The 21,767-nt window shown below is 44.1% G+C and overlaps 1 protein-coding gene across 1 annotated transcript; it reads right to left on the reverse strand.

The window, feature by feature from the left end:
* Positions 1 to 673: 673 nt before the first annotated feature.
* Positions 674 to 21,767, reverse strand: UPK1B (uroplakin 1B; the record flags this gene model as incomplete). The annotated part of the gene is made up of 8 exons (XM_079705101.1): positions 674 to 724; positions 2,171 to 2,254; positions 6,706 to 6,885; positions 9,239 to 9,361; positions 10,044 to 10,118; positions 12,672 to 12,872; positions 13,918 to 14,005; positions 21,664 to 21,767. 8 exons carry the CDS (start codon positions 21,765 to 21,767, stop codon positions 674 to 676), a joined length of 906 nt encoding a protein of 301 aa, XP_079561227.1.

Here is a 21,767-nt window from a genome sequence, read left to right on the forward strand (position 1 = left end):
CAGGCAGATTTGCTGTCCAAATACAGACTTGGCTTGCTGTGATAAGACAGGCTCCTGTGAATGTCTTTGTGCCCCCAAATTAAAAACAAACAGAGATGGGAATAGTTATTATCTACTCTCCTAAACTCTCCCTTTCCTACGGTCTATAACAATGTTGCAGAATCCTAGATCAGGGTGAAATCACTAGTGGTGAGAATTTCAGGAGTCTGAGAGCCTAAAGAGCCTAAAGAAACTCCACACCAACTGACTTGGCAATTTGAGAAAGAATGCATAATTCCCCGGGGAGCATAGAGGTGGAATATTAGGAGTTCCAGCACCAAATCCAGAGTCACTGTGGGGAGTGGTATGGTGGCTACACTTATTCTTCTTTTTTTTTTTTTTAATTTATTTATTTATTTTTGGCTGTGTTGGGTTTTCGTTTCTGTGCGCGGGCTTTCTCTACTTGCAGAGACCAGAGGCTACTCTTCATCGTGGTGCGCGGGCTTCTCATTGTAGTGGCTTCTCTTGTTGCGGAGCACAGGCTCTAGACACGCAGACTCAGTAGTTGTGCCTCACAGGCTTAGTTGCTCCGCAGCATGTGGGATCTTCCCAGACCAGGGCTCGAACCCATGTCCCCTACATTGGCAGGCAGATTCTTAACCACTGCGCCACCAGGGAAGCCCTACACTTATTCTTAATATTCAATTCTGCTCCAGTAGAACATGGTACCTAGGAGAACCCAAAACTAGAATACAAAGGAAAAGAAAAATAAATAAGGAATTGTTTTAGAAACATCTGGTACTTGCGGAAAAATGATATGAGGTTCGTTCAGGCTTAGATGACACTGGATTTTTAAGAATGATCTTGCCTTAAGCATCATCACAGGGGCAGAGGTGACTCTGAGTCCATCCTGTCACACAGTGAACCAATATTTTCCCAAATGACCAATGCATGATGTTCTAGAACCACGAATGGGTAAAAAATTTATGCAAACTGCAAGACAAACCAATATAATGTATTTTAATGTAACAGAGTCCTAAAAGTTCTTTGATGAAGTTTCAGATTTCATATTGCAACTAACCTTTAAGAAACTACTACTTAGCAAGTTTTGTGTAGTACCAAAGGAGAATATTCACAATTATTTTTAGATAAGGCTACCAAAACACTTCTGTTTTTTCAACTACATATCAGTGTGTAGGATGGATTTCTTTCAAATCCTTCAACCTAAGCAACATATTACAACAGATTATATGAAGATGAAATATGAGAAGCCAGCTGTCTTCTATTAAAGCCAGACATTGAAGAGATTTTCAAAAATGTAAAAAAAAAAATACTGCCACTTTTCTCATCTCTTTTTGTTTGGGAAAATAGTTGCTTTTTTCCCACAGAGATATATTGTTAATAGTAACGTAATTAGCTTGTTATTGTTATTTTATATGAATTAACATGTGTTTTAAAAAATTCTGTCTTAATTTCCAGCAGGGTAACTATCAATAGATACAGCCCTCCATAGACAAAAGCTTTTGGGAGTCCTCAGTAATATTTGAGAGAGTGTAAAAGAGTTCTGAAACCAAAAGTTTGGGACTGCTTCCTGAATGCAGTGGCTCTTAATCCTGACAACAAGTTAGAATCATCTGGAAAATTAAAAAAAAAAAAAAAAAGACCTGGGTCCTGCACCTAGATCAACTGGAATCTGAATCTCAGAGGTTGGGGTTCAGGTATGCTTTTGTCCCCCAAGCTCCCCCATGAGGTTTAAATGTGCATTCAGGGCTGAGACCTACCATTCTACCCTCTTGCTACATGTGCATCACATAAAGTGGTCAGAAGGACAAGGTGAGACTGGTGAAGGCAGTTCTTTGGAAGGAGGGAGGCAGGTTAGAGGAGGCATCTAGAGAGATGACGGTCTTTGATATCCACTTGAAATGAATTTATGAGATCTGGAGAGATGGAGGAGCACACAAGTGCATCCCAGTCAGCCAGAGGAGGATCTGGTTGGTAGGGGAAGTTCACGCCCTACCTCCCAAGGGAATCCACTGTCCTTGCCCTGGTGCCAGCAGCTTCCTGACTAGCCTTCAGGTCTGAGCTTTTGTTTCTAGTCAGTCTAGTGTGCTTGGGTTAACCAGGGGCAATCTCAAGGTCTCTCCTTATCACTATCCTCGCAGAAATGAAACATGTGGTGGGAAATACTCACAGTCCAACAGAGAATGGCAAATCCAAACCACGCAACCCCCCAGGCGTGTCGGTTCATTGGTCCAGAGATCAGTTCATAGCAGCCCTGGGGGAATGGGCGATTCCATATCCACATGAAAGGGACCAGAAAAAAGATGTAAGAGATGGGTGGGAAGCTGATTTGAATCAATGCCACCCCAAAATCCAGTTTAACATAACCAGGCTATTTCTACATTCCTGTGGACAACTAGGTATTAACTGTGCTGTACTGAAGAAATAGGAATAATCCTGATGAAGAACTATTCTATATCATATTTATCTGTGTTTTTTCATTCAATCTAACTAACCGAGGTGCTGCTATTTTAGCATAACATTTTTCTCATGTTGAATATGTGGCAATGTAAAGTATTCTTAATAAAATTTGAGTTTTTTTCCTCTCCCCAAAGATTTTATTGGTGATTTGTTTGAGGGCAGGGTCACTTTTTGATTTGTTTTTCAATAAAAGTGCTTCCAGTTAGTGAAAATTAGAGGCTTTATTTTTTAATCATTAAAGGAACTCCTCCTATACCATGCTTTCTAAATTCTCATTTGACATCATATTTCAACATATCTTTATAGGATTCTAGAAGAGCCACGGGGTGCGTGAGAGAGAGTGAATCATTCTTTATTCATCGGGTCATTCATTCATGCATGCCATAATCTGGTAAGTTTTATACGTAGCACATTCTGTTCTAGTCTCTATGCAAAGTACTGGAGTGATACACACGTATGGGCTAGACCTGCCATCTGAGCGACCTCCACTAAAGCCCTTGGAATCACAGGAATGCCTAGGACATGCCATGACCAGGCTGGTTTTATGAACACTGAGATCCAGAGAGAAATGTTTTAGAAAGGCTGACCTTGAAGTCTAGGCCCCGCCCAGGGTCTCCAGGTAGCCACTTGAAGTTCTATCCTTTCTAACCCTGCCCCAGTCCCTGGTTCATCCACTTGCATGTCCTGCCTTTGCTATATACGCCTTGATTTCTCCCCCATTTACACCTCTCCATCTACCTGACTCCCCCACTCACCTAGATGCTCAAATGAAAAATCTTGGAATTATCCTTAACTGTTTTTCTCTTAAGCAAACACTTTTGGGTTTAAAATATATCTCAAATCCAAACACTTATTACTTCCTGCTACACCTTGGTCTACCACGGCCTCACTTCAGGATTCCTACAATCTCCTCCTGGCTGGTTTCTCTGAGGCCCGAACCCACCCACGGTGCCCTACTAGTCTTTGTACAGTGCCGGAGGGATCCTTGTAAAACATGTCAGATCACTTCACCCTCCTTCTCAAGACCCTCTGAAGGTTTCCCACCACCCTTAATATGAAATTCTAAGTCTTCACAATGGCTACGAGGTGCTGTATGATATGGCCCTGCCTCTCTCTGTGACCCCAGCCGCCACCAGAGGAGGTTGTTTCACTGCAAAGCTAATGAGCTTGGGTTCAGGGCTGCTTCCTTGCAAGACTATTTCAAAGTCCTGTACCTAGTTTTGCGTGTGTAGTTTAAACTGTTTTTCCTGAGGAGAACCCCTCCCCACAAATCTGATAAGCTTCAGGCCCTACAAAATATAGATTCATGCTTGCCTCCTACTCTTCCTTCACTTGTTCCAGCCTAGCCATACGGATTGCCTGGATGTTCCTCCAAAAAGCTAAGGGCCTCCACCTCAGGGCCTTTGCACTTGCTGCTTCCTTTTTTCAGAACTCTCTTCTTCAATCTTTTTTAAGTGAGGGTCTCCTTTCCTCATGTAATTCAGAACTCTGTGCAAATATCATCTTACTAAAGCCTTTCCTGACAACCATAGAGAAAAATACCTTTCCCCCCATCATTTTCTATATCCTGCTTTATTTCTGCTCATGGCACTTATCACTACCTGGAATTTATTGTGTATTGGTTTGGTAACTTGTTTGTGGTCTGTCTCCCATACTACAGTGCAAGCTCTACGAGGGCAGGGATTTTTATCTTGTTCATTGTTGAATCTCTAGAACTCAGAACAAGTGCCTGGCACAAAGCAGGCACCTGATTAGGATGAATGGAATGTGATAAGAAGTAATAACTACAACGATATTATTTGTGACACACTTGATGGTTCACAAACACTCCTATATCCATCACTCATTTGGTCCCCCTGACAATCCTGGGAAGTGGTCATTTGTCCAGTAATATGTATGAAAACCCACTTATGCCAGGTGCCAGGCACTGGGCAGGGCATTCAGCTGTGACAAGGCAGAAATGGGTGTTGCCCTCATGAAGCTCACAGACAAAAGCCCCAGTTTTTCACCTCTTCTCATTTAGTGCCTTTCATGATGCTTTTTTCTCATTGTAGTGGTGCTTACCTTGATCTTCCTGAGTTCCATCATAATGCTCTTGAGGTGTAGTGATTAGAATTTGCACACAGCATTTTGGGGGCAGATGAACCATGATGTAAGAACATATATATTTGCGTCTGACATGCTATGTGACATTTGGTGGGTTTCTATTATTACTACGCTTGTGACAACTTCCCTAATTTTGTTAGCCTTTCTTTGTGCATATCTTGCAAAGCTACAGTGTGGATGTGAAAAAGAGTCATTCACCTCTTCATTTGCCCACCCACCAAACATTTATTGATGCCTGCTTTGTGCCAGGCATTATGCTAAGTACTGAAGATACAGAATTGAAGGATGCATGGTCCTCAAGGAGACTCATAGAAAAAATAGGCTTGCAAACAAATAATTATATTTCAAGGTATCAACTGCAATAATAGAAGTAAAGTATATGAGATACTGGGGTGGCATACTTTGCTTTGTGCTAAAGGATTGTTATAGGAGAATTAGCAGGACCTGTAACTCGGAGAGAATGGTGGCGTGTGGGAATCTGGGAGACCAGGGTAAGGAGAAGCAGGAAGGATGAGTAAATAAGAGATTATGTCAGGGGTGAAGAATGAGTGAGATTGAGAAAGTAGGAGCACAGGGAGTGAGGGACAGAGAGGAATTTCAAGATGCAGGAATTTGGTGTGGGAGTACTGCTCAGTGACATGACTTTGTAGTTGTGGTATAGCTAGTGGGTAGAGGAGGTGGTGAGGCCAAGGACTGTTAGGGAGGGTGTGACAAAAGTGTCCCTTATTACTAGAATGTTCTATGTGTGAGGGAAAATAGTGTGGCTGTGAAATAAACCAATCATCTGATGGCAAACATCCTTTTTGCTCTCTTTCAAACATATGATACAGTTTGTATGGAATTACAATCCAATCAAGATACGTCTGCATGGACTAGTTCCAAGGTTGAAATGTTAAAAGCAGTTTATCATTCCTCAGAGTGATCGTTATATTGCATATTGTGATTATAGGCAATAAATTTAATATTTTTAGCAGTCTGAATATAACTCATTAAAATGATACCAAAACAATGTTGCTAAAAGGCTAAATGAGGGTTGCTCTGAACAACTCTGCAAAATAATCTATATCACTCCCATGTCATTTTCCGGATTAATGCAACCAATCCTAGTCCAGCCACCCTTCCAGGGGTGGCATGATGACCAGCAGTGCCATGTCATTCATTCTGAAAATGCATTTTGTATTATTTCCTGCAAGACCAAAGAGTCCGGCATTTCTCAATTATTTAATGTACTGGCACACAACTAGCTTTCCTCAAAGTGGTAATGCACAGCAGTGTAAGCATTTCAGAGGCTGACTTCAAGTGTATGAGGATTCTCTTCAGGGCTTTTTGGGATTATTACCAAGTTCTTTCTTGGCTTAGAGTCTGGGCTCTGGAGCCAGGCTGCTAGCATTTGAATCCTGACTCTTCCACTTACCAGCTGCATGACCTTGGGCAAGGCAATTATTAGCATCTCTGTATCTCAGTGCCTCTTCTGTAAAATAAGGATCAAAGTGGCACTACCCACTGAGCAATAAATGAATTAATATCTGTATTGTACTTGGAGCAGTGTCTGGCATTTGATAAGTACTCAATTGATGTTTGTTTTCATGATCACCATATCATTCTCATCAGGCTGGAAACACTTTTTCAAAAACCACTTGTATGTGAATTAGCTTCTACCCAAATCACCAATCTAATATTTTATTAAGACTATCCTACATTACCACTGAATGAGGCAGGTGGGTGTACCATTACTGCATCTACCCTCAGCAATTGCCATTGCTTTGGAACTGGCAAAACATTCCTTTTGTATACCATCCCTTTCAATTTACATTTTGCAAAAATAGAGCAAATCTTTGATATAAATATTTTTCAAAATACTAATTCGATACATTATACAAATAGTGTTCATTTAAACAAAATTGGATACTGCTATTGCAATTCTCGCGTTCTGTTCATTTATTAAAATGTAAATTTTCCCAGATCAGCCCTAGATTAGCACTTACATTTTACTAACAGAGAAGGAAATAGTTAACATGAGGTTTAGGAAAAAGGGTGCAGAATTCCTTAGTGAGAGATTATTACCTACAGTTAACCAGTATTTTCTTCACAAAGAGCAGAAAAACCTTCTGGCAGGTCTTGGGAGAAGCAAGGACTCACCTGATTGTGATAGTATCCAGGTACCCCTAGTTTGCAGGCCTCCAGGTTGAGAGGTTCTTTAAGGTTGTTCATAACACAGCACTGACGAGGCCAGGGGTAGTCAGCATCGTTATTCTCAGTCCGGAAGGCAGAGGTGTATTTCTGCCAGTCTGATGGTCCATTTACACCACAGCAATTGTCCTGTCAGCACATGAGAGAAACAAAATTCTCTTCCATAATCCTTGCTAGAGCCATCAAGGTGGCAACTGAGACTTTATGGAGAAAGAAGATATGGAAATTATACCGTATTTTACGTTTACTAAAAATCCCCTAATGAGAGCTGAAGGTGTTTTTAAGGTATTACATTGTAGAGTTTGCAAAAATACTTTTACATTTATTACCTTACTAGCCATTAATGAGCTCTGTAGCCTTTGACGAGTTAAACTTTCTAAGCCTCATTTTCCTTAACTGAATTGGGACAAATATAATGCCTACCTCAGAGAGCTGTGTGAGGAATAAATTAGTCAATACATTTAACACGTTTAGCACAATGCCTGGCCCATAGTAAACCCTTAAAAAATGTTATTCATTATTAGTACTAATATCTTGATACAATAATGTGAGAGAGTTATAATTATTCTCATGTTACATATGAGCAAATTGAGCATCAGAAAATTAAAATTTTTGTGGTGAAGAAATCATGAGTAATTCTTCTTGTTTTACTTTTCTGTATTTTTAACATTTTCTGGAGCAATTATGTATTATTTTTATAATGGGGGAAAGCAAACTGGAAAAAATAACCAAAACCCAGTGGCACATGGTTATGCCTCTACATAGGAAAGGAAGATTACTTAACACATAGCTCATATTACTCTGGATAGAATTGAGGATAGGGGATAAAACACAATTCACATCACTTTCCTTCCATTTTATAAATTCTGCTAAAATGTTTCAAGGGAAGAAATAAAAACTATGGCATCTCTCAACTTTTTTTTTTTTTTTTTTTTTGCGGTACGCGGGCCTCTCACTGTTGTGGCCTCTCCCGTTGCGGAGCACAGGCTCCGGACGCACAGGCTCAACGGCCATGGCTCACGGGCCCAGCCGCTCCGCGGCATGTGGGATCTTCCCAGACCAGGGCACAAACCCGTGTCCCCTGCATCGGCAGGCTGACTCTCAACCACCGCCACCAGGGAAGCCCTCTCAACTTTTAAGATAAATATATTCAGCAAACTTGGTGATAAAGCGACTATCTTAAAAGCATGTCCTGTTTTGCCACTGGATTATGGAAAATATCTCACCAAAGAAAATAATCATTCTGTAATTTGACCTGAGCATTTTGGGGGGAAATGGTTAAGTTTGAACCAGACTCATTTCAGACTGGGCTTTAAAAAGTTGGTAAGTGGATTTTCAAATGTGTGAGCATTCACATTTTCATTTGAAGAGCTTAGTTCTTTGCTAACGTAGTGGGGAAAAAAAATACTTGCCTTAGAAGAGTGATAGGAAGTGAAAAAGTGGCCAATAGATTGGAGGTCCTAATGGGCTAAAAAACTATAGAACAGGAATATTAGACTAAATGAAGGGAAATTTTAGAAGATAGAGGGTAAAAAGAGAGTTCAAAGAAGGGGTGGAGGCTATAAGGGGGTTTGCTGATGATGGACTGGGAAACATAGGTGGTGGGGTGGGGAGGGTGTTGGCGGGGGCCGTGGGATAGTTGGGTCACAAGAGGGCTTATGCAGGGATAAGAATTCACATACTTACGGCAGTGTAGGGGTGAGAGTGGGTATTCTGAAAGACTTGTACTTTTTTTTTTTTTTTTGCGGTACGCGGGCCTCTCACTGTTGTGGCCTCTCCCGTTGCGGAGCACAGGCTCCGGACGCGCAGGCTCAGCGGCCATGGCTCACGGGCCCAGCCGCTCCGCGGCATGTGGGATCTTCCCGGACTGGGGCACGAACCCGTGTCCCCTGCATCGGCAGGCGGACTCTCAACCACTGCGCCACAGGGAAGCCCAAGACTTGTACTTTTGATGGTATTTGAGGTAAATGTGGATATAAGGTTACGATTACCAGTTAGAGAAAAACAGGTGATCAAATCAAGTCATAGCCTCTGGTCCCTAACAGGACTAGCCCACAGGTGTGAAAAGGTACTAAACAAGCAAAACAGACAATAATTGCCACTTGAGTTCATTGTGGGGTGGAGGCAACATTTTTTTAATGTAAGTGATGCTTGAGTTCTAAGAGGCAGAGTGTGTGATTAATCTAAATTTCTTTACCAAATTTCTTTACCATTGTCATTACTCCTATAAATGGAAGCTAATCAACATCATGGCTTAAAATAAAATATAGATCTAGGGGTCCCACTGAGTCATGTGTACACCCCTTAGTCCTTGCCAGTAAATGAGAGGAATAGAGGAACTTGCCTATGTCAAGTCTCTTTGTGAAGGAAGCCCCCTTGGAGGCAGTGGTCCCCACACTTTAACTTCATTCCTAACCATCCATATGCCCTTGGATACTGGTTTAGGTACCAAATGGCATCTCCCCAGGACTTCGGGCATTACCTGGAGCATGAGCCTGTCCCAGGTCTTGGTGACTCCATTGTTTTTCCACTGGTCATCATTGTTTGGAGGACTATTGTTTTGGTACCTCTCCAGCATCTGCTTCAGGAAGAGGTTGGGTGTGAACTATTATGGGAGGAGGCAACACAAGAGGAAGAGTTAGCACAGTAATCCTTAAGGAGGCGAAGTGATTTGCTCGGCATGTTGCTGGGGTCCCTGAACATTGTCTCCTGGAGTAAAACTGAGCTCAGAGTCACTGAGTAGGGCTGGGGGTGGGAGTAAGGCTGCTCTGGGTGGCCGAAGTCCCCCTTGTAGGGAGAAGACCCCCATCTCCAAAGAAATTCCAATGAGATAAGGGTAGACAGGCATTGTGGGGTGGCCTAGGCCAGGGAATGGCAAAAAGGAGAGAAAGCAGGATGCTGAATGGGGGGATGTCTCAGATGTGGTGGATTACTGCTCATCCCATTGGAAGGCCAGTGGCTGTGGCAGAGTAGTGAAGAGCATGGCGGTGCAAGCTTGGGCCCTGGGAATCACACGGTCTGGATTCAGGATTCCACTTTCACTTACCAGCTGCGTAACCTTGGACAAGTTACTTTATTTTTTAAGTCTCATTTTATTTTTATTTATAAAATGAATACCTATTTCTTAGAGTTACTATGAGGAGAAAAATTGTATATTTATTATTAATGTGCATATTACAATGCCTGGTATAGGGTAAGGGCTTAATATGTGTCAGTTATTATAGTGTTATGATGGTAATGATGATTCATATGGTCATTTCTGCTCTGTCTTTTGAGGTTGTACTCACAAAGTCTCGTTGTGTTGCTGCTGTGATACAAGATGCCACTTCAAAGCCATATACAATAAACATCAGAATGAAATACTGGAAGGGAAACAAATGGAATACAAGAATTACATCTACCTCCAAAGAGAGTTTTTTGTTTTGTTTTGTTTTGTTTTTACAAATAACTATTATGTTTTCTGCAGCACATTCACCTAAATATAATTATCTGATCATTTACATAATTATTCAACAAACCCTCGTTGATCAGCTGCTTAGCGCCAGACTTGGTGCTAGGTGCTAATCAGATCAACTCTTCTCCTTTCCCCAGAGAACAAACGACTATTGAATACAAAGCTTTCTCAGTTCGGTACCCTGCATTTCCATTTTAACTGGGGAAAACATAAAAGAGAATGAACTGGTGTGTGTGTGTGTGTGTGTGTTCGTCCAATGGCTGGCAAGAGAATCAGTGTATCACACACTATGTAGAGCCCCATAACTCCCCTCTCATTGGGAGACATTTTCTTTATGGTTTACTGAGAATTGAGGATTACTGAGGTCAAAGATGAATAGGGCTGCGTTTAATATCCGTTTTCGGGCTTCCCTGGTGGCGCAGTGGTTGAGAGTCTGCCTGCCGATGCAGGGTACACGGGTTCGTACCCCAGTCCGGGAAGATCCCACATGCTGCGGAGCGGCTGGGCCCGTGAGCCATGGCCGTTGAGCCTGCGCGTCCGGAGCCTGTGCTCGCAATGGGAGAGGCCACAACAGTGAGAGGCCCACGTACAGCAAAAAAAAAAAAAAAAAAAAAAAAATCCGTCTTCCCTCTTGGCGACGTCCAGTCTTATCGGAGAGGAGAAGGCAGCCTCCAGGTACACAGCTCTTCACCGGCATCTTCTCTCACTCACTCCCACTCCAGTTGCATCAGGTCAGTTGAGTGAAACAGCGCATCGTGTGTTTTGTTGCTGTGTGTGTGCGTGTGTGTGTGGTAGGGTGCGCATGCACATGTGATGGCTCCACAACACACTGCCCCTGTTTATGGCTGGCAAATATCTGGAGGACAAATGTTCTCCGAAGCTGGGATGGGGACTATGTGCAAGAGTCCTGTCTTTGCTGTCCTCAGCCTTGCACATACGCTTATGGGGCTTGGGTTCTTCTGCGGAAGGGGCGCTGCGGCGGTGGTAGCGGAGGAGCGCAGGGCAAACGGATCTCCCTCCCTGGGCAGGGGCGGTTCTCAGAGAGGCACCCTCTGCTGCCCTAACCATTCCGCCCAGAAAAAGGCTTTGGCTACTGTTAACTCTCAGTTAACAGCAGGAGCCCCTTCAGAGGCCTCAGAACATTGCCCCCTTCTGTATGAGCGGCTGCCTTGCTCTTTGTTGAGAGCTTTGCTGGCTCCCTTTAAAGAGGCTCAGAAGCCCCTTAGAGACGCTCCAGAAAGGAAGCACAGGGTGTAGGTGTTCTCTCCTCTAGCCACGTGGCGCGCTGCTCCGTCTCTTTGCCAGGCATGGTGAAGAATGTTCCCGGCTGTGTGAGACACACATGACTGGCCCAGAGTGAGGCTGGGATGCAGCTGAAGCTCGTCTCTAAGGACACCTGCCTCTCCTTTACCTTTCCCTGCATTCCCTAACCCCACCCTGAAAACGTGGGTTCTTTTGCCCTGAACTAACTCACACTAAAGACCCAGAGAATGTAAACATTCTACATTCCCTAGGTACCAGGATGATGTTAGTTCACAGGAAAAGCCAACCAACAAGCACCTTAGCTTGCTGGACTCGTTCCATGAAGGTGGAACTCAGGTCCTGCAGCCTTTGGCTAGGAGAGTTATTTCAGGTAGGGAGTGGGGATGGGGCCCCATTACAGGGCGAGAAACTGCTGTCCTGAGCATGGGGGAAGGGAGTAGAAGTTTAGACCCAACACCGAGGGTTCTTAGCCCGGCTGGCTGCAAATTTGCTCCCATCTGCAAAGGCAGGGCACAACCTGCTGTCTGAGGTTTGGGGCAGAAGCCTCCCTAAGGGTGCACAGAGTTAGAGCCTCCACAGGCAGGTGGGAGCTGCAACTGTTCTCTACATGTTGCCCATCATGGGTTTCTAGGGTTCCTAAAAAGCAGAGGGAATGCATGAAATGGGAAGTGTAGGCCATCCCACAGCATCACCAGCCTTGAGCTCAAAAATGTCTACAAAAGCTTGTGCTTTCTCTTAAAAATTCGTGCCTATTTTGTGATTTATATCCTAATATATCAACACTTGATTACTATTAAAACAATATTTTAAACTACTTACTCTCAAGAGAAAAAGTCTAATTATCGAGTTCTCACTGTCTCTCCTTTGGCCTGTGTAGCTCCTGGCTGTTTCTGTTGGGCCCATGCAGACACCAGTCAGAGAAGCAAAGATCTGGCAAATACTCAACAGGTGACGCCCAGGTGTCTCCCCTTCAGCTTCTCTGTGCTGGACCCTTCTGGACTTCCAATAGAGGAGAGCATCTGTGACCCCACTTGGATAATCTTCACGGCAGGGAGGGTCTTCCTCTCTACTCCCTCCTCACCTGGCACTCTGTGCTCCCACCTACCCCACTGAAGACCAAAGCACTGTGCTCAGGGAAGAAGAAACAATCCATCAAAATTGGTCCAGGAGAGAAGTGTAGAGAGTTTTAAGGTCTTACCACCAGAAGAAGTTTCCTGTTGGACTTCATGATGCCTACAATGCCCAGGACAGACAGGCAGAAGAGGCAGATGCCGACAAACATGCCGATCCAGGCTGCCCCATAGATGTCATCATTGTCAGTGGCTTCAAGCAGCGGGTAGAGGCTGTGTTGGTCGGATACAAAGAAGATGCACTCTGCAGTCAGGGCGATGCCGCACATCTGGGGGCAGAGGGGGTTCTGTCAGGCTGGAGGCCATGAGAGCAGCACTGGGAGAGGGATAGAGGAGTAGGGGCCTGGTGGTAAGAGAGACTAACTCTGTCCCCTGCATAGGTTTTAAGCCACTGACTTAAACTCCTCATTGCCAGGAAATCAGACAGCTCCTTCCATCCTACGTATTGGTTTCATGCCTCCTTCCACATTTCGCTCTATCTTCTCGCTCTTTGGGAGGAGACCCAGACAATTTTAGACCATCTGTAAAACCCATGGGGTGTGAACCACTCAAACAATGACTTCTTGTACGAAGATAATCTCTCACTCCCATTCCCACTGCCCACTGTCCAAATTCCTGGATTGTAATATTAAAACTGGTCCTGGTCATGTTCTCTGTGCCAGAGAACCATGGAATGTTAGAGCTGGAAGGAACCTTGGTGGTTATCTTTCCTGCCCCCTGGATTTCATAGATGAAGGATCTTGGCCCTGAAAGGCAATGAGCTGTCCGGAGTCACGCAGAGTCATAGTCAGGGCTGGGCCCAGAGCCAGCGATCCTGACTCCTAAGTGCTCTCACCACACTGTGCCCACACAGCCTAGCCTCTAAGTTACTCTTACATCCCAGTACTGCCCGCCCCCACCGTGTGACCAGCACAGGAAGATGCAAACATCTGTTCCCAACAACCTTAACAGTGGAGGCTGTGGAAATCAAACCAAGGAGGGATAGGAAAGACACACCAAAGCGTGTGTGTTGAGAGTGCTTGGACACTGACTGTGGTTAGCATGGCTGCTTTTAGATTCTTGTGTTTTAAAGTTGGGAGGGAAATCTCTTTTTTTTTTCCCATATGGTCTTTTGATATATTACATAGTTATATAGGATTATTTATATAGTTAACTTCTAGTTAGCCTGTTTTACTAACACACTTCTTAAAAGGAAGAAAAGATGTAGGGAACCAGTCATTATATCATTATTTCCCTTTAAACTCTCACTTTCAATTGATCTAAAATCATAATTACAGGAAGAGCAGAATTTCCTGGAAAATACTCATTACTTACACCAATAATCACATTTCCAAAAATCAGCAGGCCCTGGAAGCAACGAACAGTGGAGTCATCTTTGGCCATCTTCACGGTTTCCCACAAGCTGAGGACACAGCTGAGAAGATCACAACTCATTAGGAGCAGGGGATAAAGACTGCTGCTGCAAGTTCCATAGCAGAACTAAGTCACACCACTGTGCACCGCCTTCTCGTGTTCCAGAGCACCCAAACCAAGTCATGTGATCATTTAGCCATGGAAGAAGTTTGGTTATTCAATTCAGTGATCACAGTAATTTTATAAAGGAGAAAAAAAAAAGTAAAGCCAGCCTGAGTCTGATCACCAGCTTTCAGGAGTTCTTTAGGGTATGGAACATATAGGCTGCATCCTTCTGAGTGATGAACTGAGGCCCCATAGTCACCGAGGGCAGACCGGAGGTGGTGATGAAGCACACTGAAGGTCCCTGGTATGGCTCTTCCTGCCCTTGGTCATGGCAAATGGAAGCCCAAAGGATAAACCTATGGGCAGAGTGGGCAACTGGTTCCCATATGGGAACTGGGCAACGGTTAAAACCCATCATTTTCAGAATGTATTGTTATCTTCAAATATAGTTGGCAAATGAAAAATACCCTGTCACATAAGGCGGGGGGCGAGGAGAGAAAGAGGGGCTAACATTAGTTCCTTCTCTGTGCCACTCTACTAAGTAATTTACATACACACATGTCATTCTCATAACCTAATTAGGTAGAAGAAGAAAAAGGTGAGGAGGCTCCAGTTTGCAGATGAGGCAACTAAAGCTTAAATTGGTAAATTAAGTTCCTTGGGGTCATACAACCAATAAGTGGAAGAGCTGGGCTGGAGGTCTTGGTCTGCGTGACTCCAGAGCCCAAGTGCTTCTCCGCAGCCCATGCTGGCTCCCAGAAATTATTTACAAGGCTTAGCACTGTGTCTGGCACTTTAAAAAGTGGGTCTCTCTCTCCCTGAGGATTGTCTGGAAGGACTACAGGGTAAGTGTTTGGGTGAATTATTTTGGCCTTTGCACTTGAATTACCTTGAGATAAGCCATCTACATCTCTCAGTGTTTTGTTAATTAAATTATCCACTTCATGCACTCAGGCTCTAAATCAAAATGGGTTATATGACACAACTTGCATTTTGAGGGGTACAAAGATATGTAAGAGAGGGCTTCCCTGGTGGCGCAGTGGTTGAGAGTCTGCCTGCCGATGCAGGGGACATGGGTTCGTGCCGTGGTCCGGGAAGATCCCACATGCCGTGGAGCGGCTGGGCCCGTGAGCCATGGCCGCTGAGCCTGCGCGTCCGGAGCCTGTGCTCCGCAACAGGAGAGGCCACAACAGCGAGAGGCCCGCGTACCGTAAAGGATATGTAAGAGAGATTGTTGTATTCTAGAATTTCAGGCTTTAGTAGGGAAGCTGTGTTCCCAAATCATTATAATGCGTCTAATAAGACCCTAAGTATCGTGGGAGTTCTGAGGAGGGAAGAGGTAAGGCGTGCAGAGTATGTATGGTTTTAATGGGTCAAGAAGAGGTGGGTGGGAGTGGGAGGAAGATGGGGGTGACATTCCAGGTAGAAGGAAAGGAAAGGTCAGGGAGTAGAGGCTTAGAAGAGTAAGGAGCCCAGGAGATAACACACTAGCCAGTCTGGCTGAGGTCCCGGTGTGCGTGGGAGGGAAGCCTTCTATTCAACTCAGACCTTGCTAAATTGTAACTTCATTATTACAGTCTAAAGTAAGTATTCACAACCTTCCAAGTAATCTTAAACATCTCTAAATATTTTCCCTTACCTGTTCACCTGGGCAGTGGTGGGAACTGGAGTTGAAATTTATGAGTGTTTTCTGGCCCGGAACTGGGCATGTGGTGTACTCCATTAGTGTTTGCCAAGTGAATAGAAGAAATGGGGCCATTGTTACAAGATCCCTCTGCCGTAGCTTCTGCTTAGAAATGCCATTCCTTTCTTTCCGCTTGGAAATGTGCTTTCAGGCTTAGAAATGTCATTCATTCTTTCCCGAGATTGTTGCACACTAGACAGAGTGGAGCCTGAGCGCCCCGAAGGAGTTAATGCACAGCCTCCCCCAAAGGGGAGCCTTACTCACGTAGCTGGATCAGCCACATTATAAAGTTCCTCACTGGAATGCACAGATACTGCTCCTGACCAGTTGGGTTACTGTCTAAACTAGAGACACAGATAAATAGGCCATGAAAGGTAGAAGTTCAGACAACACGAGTACATAGAGTAAAGGGCAAAAGAGGCCAAAAGCAGCCCCATTATCACCCAGTACCAATTAGGACCCATTTGCAGATAGCAGCCTATTTATGGACATTAGCTGGGCTTAAAGAACAGAAAGAAGACAATTTGTTCTTTCAAGGAATTTAAAGTGTGATTGTAGCAACATGGATGCACAACAAAAATGACTGTACACTGTAGAATAAAGGAGGAAAGTAGGGCTACGGAGAAAAAGGAGGAAGGCCGGTAGGTCACCAAAGAAAGAGGGTTTTATTGGTCCAGAAGGAGCTGACAGGACCCTGAACAAGAGAGCTGGCCCCAGTGACCCAAATGTATCCCGTAAGGATGCATACTTTCCCAAAGATGACTCTGCCACACAGAGTTTTTAAAAAGGGGAAGAGACATATGAATACTCTGTGGGAGAATTGCAAGTCAGAATTAGGGTGGGGAAAGGCAGACCAGAGTGGGAAAAAAGAAGGAAGGAGACAGGTGGGAACTTGGTTTGAGGAAAAAGGAGAGTAAAGTGAGGAAATCTAGACAAGCATGAGGTAGGAGATGCCAGGGAGGGGCATCTGATTTAGGAAGGCAGGACTGTGTGGATGGGCACAGAATGCTGAAGCGGCTGCTCACTAGATGTTTCTCCTTTTCCACTATGCGTTCCTTCTCCTCCTCCTTCAGGGGTGCGTAATAACTTAGATAATGGCACAAAATAAAGTGATGGTGAAAGCTGTCATTTAATGTCCTCAGCACATGCTGGCACTCTGTGTTCATCCTCTCAACAGACCTAAGAGATGGGTATTTTTACCAAAATCTGTCCTGGTTTCTTATTGCTGTTATAACAGATTACCACAAACTTAGTGACTTCAAACAACACACAGGGAATTATCTTACAGTTCTGGTGGTCAGAAGCATGAAATGAGTCCCATGGGGCTAAGATCCAGGTGTCAGCAGAGCTGTCCTCCTACTGGAGGATCTAGGGGAGAATCTGTTTTCTTGCCATTCTGCAGATGCAGAAAATGAGGCTTAAAGGGATTAATTGCTTTGCCCAGGGCACGTTGCTAGATAATGCAAAAGCGGAGACTCAAACCCAGATCATTTAGTTAACACTGCAGTTTGTAAAGACCTGCCATATGGCTAATACTTTCAGCAGAAAAAGAAACACCTGCCTTGTTTCCTCACCAACTCTGGAGCAGAGAGAGTAGGTACCACTTTTCCCTGCTCAGGTGATCCTGCCTTTGCAAAGGTCAGAATCACTGGGCCTCTCTTCACTCACTTCTCTAAGTTCTTGCCTCCTTAGCCCCTCAACACTGCACTCATATTTGCACATTTGCCCCAAACCCAGAGCTGCACCCACACGTTGTTCCAGAAAATCTGTCTAGATGTATCCCAGACCTGCAGCTTTCTCACGCACCCCTTGGGAACAAAATTCTTAGAAGAGGTACAACTGTGCAGGTTAATGTGAGAGCCAGCATTTCATAGCCTCTCCTCGGCCACTTGTAGTTGACTAGGTTGTTGTCTAGAAGACCTAAAATATTTATTGCATCCCCCAAACAGCCACAAACGTCAAGAGGGGTGGCAGTTAGACAGCCAAGTGTAGGCTTCTGGCAGCTCGCAGGGTGGTCTACTAGCTGTGGTCTAACGGTGTCACTTAATGTCCTACACTGGACTTGGTGTTAGAAAGCCAAGGTTCAAACCCAGTCTTGCCCAGTCCTTACAGTATAACGTTGGCAATGCCACTCAGTGTCTATTTCCTCATTTATAAAATGGGTAAAACACAACTTGTTGATGGGATTGTTGTGATCACTGAGATAAAAGATGTCGAAGTGATTGGTAAACACCAAGATCATTTACAAGCATGAGAAATTATGAATAATAACTAGAGGAATATTTAGGAAGGGCAGGCTACTGGGCTGTGGCTTTGCTTTATGTACCAGTGACCCCTGGGGCCTAGGAGGGAGGTTTTAATGGTTACTGATACCACAGCCAAAGGCGTCTAGGTTGAAGTGAAGCAACCTCTTTCACCTTCCTCCTGTTCCCTACTCAAGGGCTGCTCTTTTGGAGGGTGCTAAAAGCCTTACCCATCTCCCATCTGTACCCCTTTTTATTTTCCATGGAAGGATTCATTGGCCGGGGGAGGGGGGGAAGCTCTTTGGGAGAGGGAAAAAAGCTTCCCAGTTGTGCTTGGGGTATGGCCAGAGTCAGGTACCAAACAGCACATCTCTATGGCAGGGACCCTCTGCACATTGCACCAGCATTCCTGAACAGTTAACACTGCCATTGGGCCTCATACCTAGGCTTTGGCCAGCTCTGGAGCCTCTGGTCCAGACTATGAGGTGATGCAGAGATGACCCTTGAGGTTCCTCCTCTGTACTGGGGCTACTTCCCCCCTGACACAGAAATTACTCAGAGAGGACTCTGTTCTGCTCCCCTTGTGCATTATTTCCTCCTGGTATCAACCTATGAAGGGCTTCCTGCACTTTACTGCAAGAGTCTCCAAAGCAGAAGAAGGCCCTGGGACCCTGTTTTATTTGTCTTTTTCAGTCCAAAGTGGCACTGCGCTTTACATGTGTTAGGCACTCAATAAATTATTTTACTCAGTAAAAAGGCAGATGAAGTAAATTTTAAAAATGTATATTTGAATGAGAAGAATATATGAGTGAATTATTTGCCTAGACCTTTATTGCAGAACAGGTTAGAGTATGGTGAAGTAGAAAGAGGATGGGCTTTGGACAAATCTAGGTTTGAATCTTAGCTCCACCACTTAGAAGTTTTGTGGCCTTTGGTAATTACTTAATCTTGTAGAGCTTTATCTCTAAATGGGTATTGTAATACTTAACTAAAAGGGTTACTAAGAAAAGTACATGAGAATATGTGTGAAGTTCTAACACAATATTAGTTACCCAACCAATATTCATTTTCTTTACCTTTGCCTCAGTTTGTTGAAGCAGACAGACCAGAACAAATAGTGAATGATGAAGGCATCTAAAACTAGTGATTTAATTTTGTTTTAAGACAGAGCCACATTGGGAATGTAAATTGGTACAGCCACTGTGGAAAGGTTTCTCAAAAAACTGAAAATAGAGCTACCATATGACACAGCAATTTCACTCCTGGGTATATATCTGAAAAAAAAAGCCCCACTAATTCAAAAAGGTAAATGCACCTCAATGTTCACAGCAGCATTATTTATAATCGCCGAGATATGGAAGCAACCTAAGTGTCCATCAACAGATGAACGGATATAAAGATGTGGTATATATATACAATAGAATACTACTCAGCCATAAAAAAGGATAGAATTTTGCCATTTGCAATGACATGGATGGACTTGGAGGGTATTATGCTAAGTGAAATAAGTCAGACAGAGAAAGACAAATACTGTATGATGGGACTTCCCTGGTGGTGCAGTGGTTAAGAATCCGCTGCCAATGCAGGGGACACGGGTTCAAGCCCTGGTCCAGGAAGATCCCACATGCCACGGAGCAAGTAAGCCCGTGTGCCACAACTACCAAGCCTGTGCTCTAGAGCCCACGTGCCACAACTACTGAAGCCATGCCTAGAGCCCGTGCTCCACAACAAGGGAAGCCACTGCAATGAGAAGCCAGCATGCCGCAACGAAGACCCAGGTGCTCCCTACAGCCTCAGTTCAAAGGAGAGCCCTCCAGAGCCCCTGCTCCACCACAAGCTCAGCCATAGGCTCCTTTTTGCTTCCTGGTGCCAGATGGCTTTACTTGTCCACCCATTCTCTCCTGCTAACCAATCTCTCCAAATCCAAATTTCTCCTCTCCTACTCTGTTGTGCTTAAATTTGAGAACTTTTTGGCTTTTCAGCTCTTAGAGACAGACTAATGACTTCCCTTTCCCTGTATCTACAGTATTTATCCAGACCCAATCATTTTATTCTCTTTCTGGCCCATGGAGGGGAGGCTGGACAACCAAAGAGATAAAGTACAAACTCCTTGGCTTATATTCAATCAGTACCAACCAGGCTCCAAATGGCCAGCTACTTACCTTCTTCTGCTTCTCTGAGTGGTCTCTCATTTCTTCTTCTTGAACCCTTTACCACCTTCTGAAGCTCAGCTAAAAAATGTTTTCTTTCCCCAACTACCTTTGCCCAGAATTATCCTTCCTTCTCTACCTACCTCTCTTGCCCCAAGCAAACAGCTCTCCAAGGGAGCCCACACTGGGTCCTGTTTGGTGGATGTGTGTGTGTGTGTGTGTGTGTATGTATGTGTATGTGTGCGTGTGTGGCTTTTCTTCCCTACTGGCCTCTGCCATGGCAATCTAACCTGACACCTCATTACCGTTTTTCTTTTTCTTTCTTTTTTTGTTACTTCTTTTCTTTACCCAAGTTTGTTAATAAGTTAATTCTGAACCCACAAAGGAATAGATTGCTGTACATTTTAAAAAGTCATTTGACAAATAATTGCAGTAAAGAAACAAAAATTATAAACTTCAAATTACTTGCTGAGTGACACACTTAAAAGTCAGTGACTACACTCCTAGTAGGTTTTGTCTTACTGAGAAGGTATGTGATTAGGGAGAAATTAAGATGTCATTTATCCCAGGACCACTATTGACCATGTGCCCTTTCATAGCATGATTGAATATCACCTCTGGCTGCAAACCGAGAGGCTTCATAGTCAGCTCCGTCACGGTGCAGACAAGGGAACCAAAGCTCTGGGAGGGAAAGTGACTTGTTCAAGATCATCGATGTGTCATTTTCAGGGTCAAGATTTCAGTCCTGACTCTTAAACCAGGCCTTTGTATTGAATTTGTTGCTGATCTTTCTTCTTTTTAAGGTAGGGAGATACCACCTCCCTTTATGTTTCTTTAAAATTAAGAGATACTCCCAATGCCCTGCCCTTTTTCCTTACAAGTTTAGCCAGAAGGGGAGTCACATAAACAAAGTTGACAAGGTGAGAACCTTCTCCCCTCAACCTCCATTCAAAGCGTTCCTCACTCTTCACTCTAATTTCCAGATTCCCACAACTCAAGAATCACTCTTTTGCTCCTGGTTAAAATGCAAATACATATAAGAGAGGCACCGTGAGCCTCATGAGCCATCAATGTCAATGCCTCATTGTGAATGATTTTAGTAGAAACCGTTCTTGTATTTCCAAAGGGAGAGGGAAGACACCCTGAGAGGGAAAGAGGCCTGAGGAGAGAGAAGAGACGAACAGATGAACTTCCTAACCCATGAGTTGGGGGCTTGGGGCTGTGAGTAGAGACTGACTCCTGACAATATGGTGTATCTGCCCTTCCCTCCTTCCTTTTTAGCATCCAGTATGGATGAGTTTTTCAAATATGGGGTTTACTGAAACTTTCCTGTGTTATTCCAAAGCAGTTCTTTCCTCAAATATATTCGATTTTTTTTGTTTGTTTGTTATTTGGGAGGGCTAGTAAGGAAGTGGATGGGATGGGGTGAATTGTAAAAAATGGGATTGGTAGCGGACAGAGGATCGAGTAGCAGCTGTCCCCCTTCAGAGACGACATTGTCCCTGCCTGAAAGTGCACAGTTCACCTCAAAATGTTTTCCACACACAGGAATAGCCCCTGTGAGCCCCACCCTGTGGAAGACTGCCCAGTGGCCTGGCACCATGATGATTTATTCAAATTGTACAACAT

Source organism: Hyperoodon ampullatus (assembly GCF_949752795.1).
Source record: "Hyperoodon ampullatus genome assembly, chromosome: 5".
NCBI lineage: Eukaryota > Metazoa > Chordata > Mammalia > Artiodactyla > Ziphiidae > Hyperoodon > Hyperoodon ampullatus.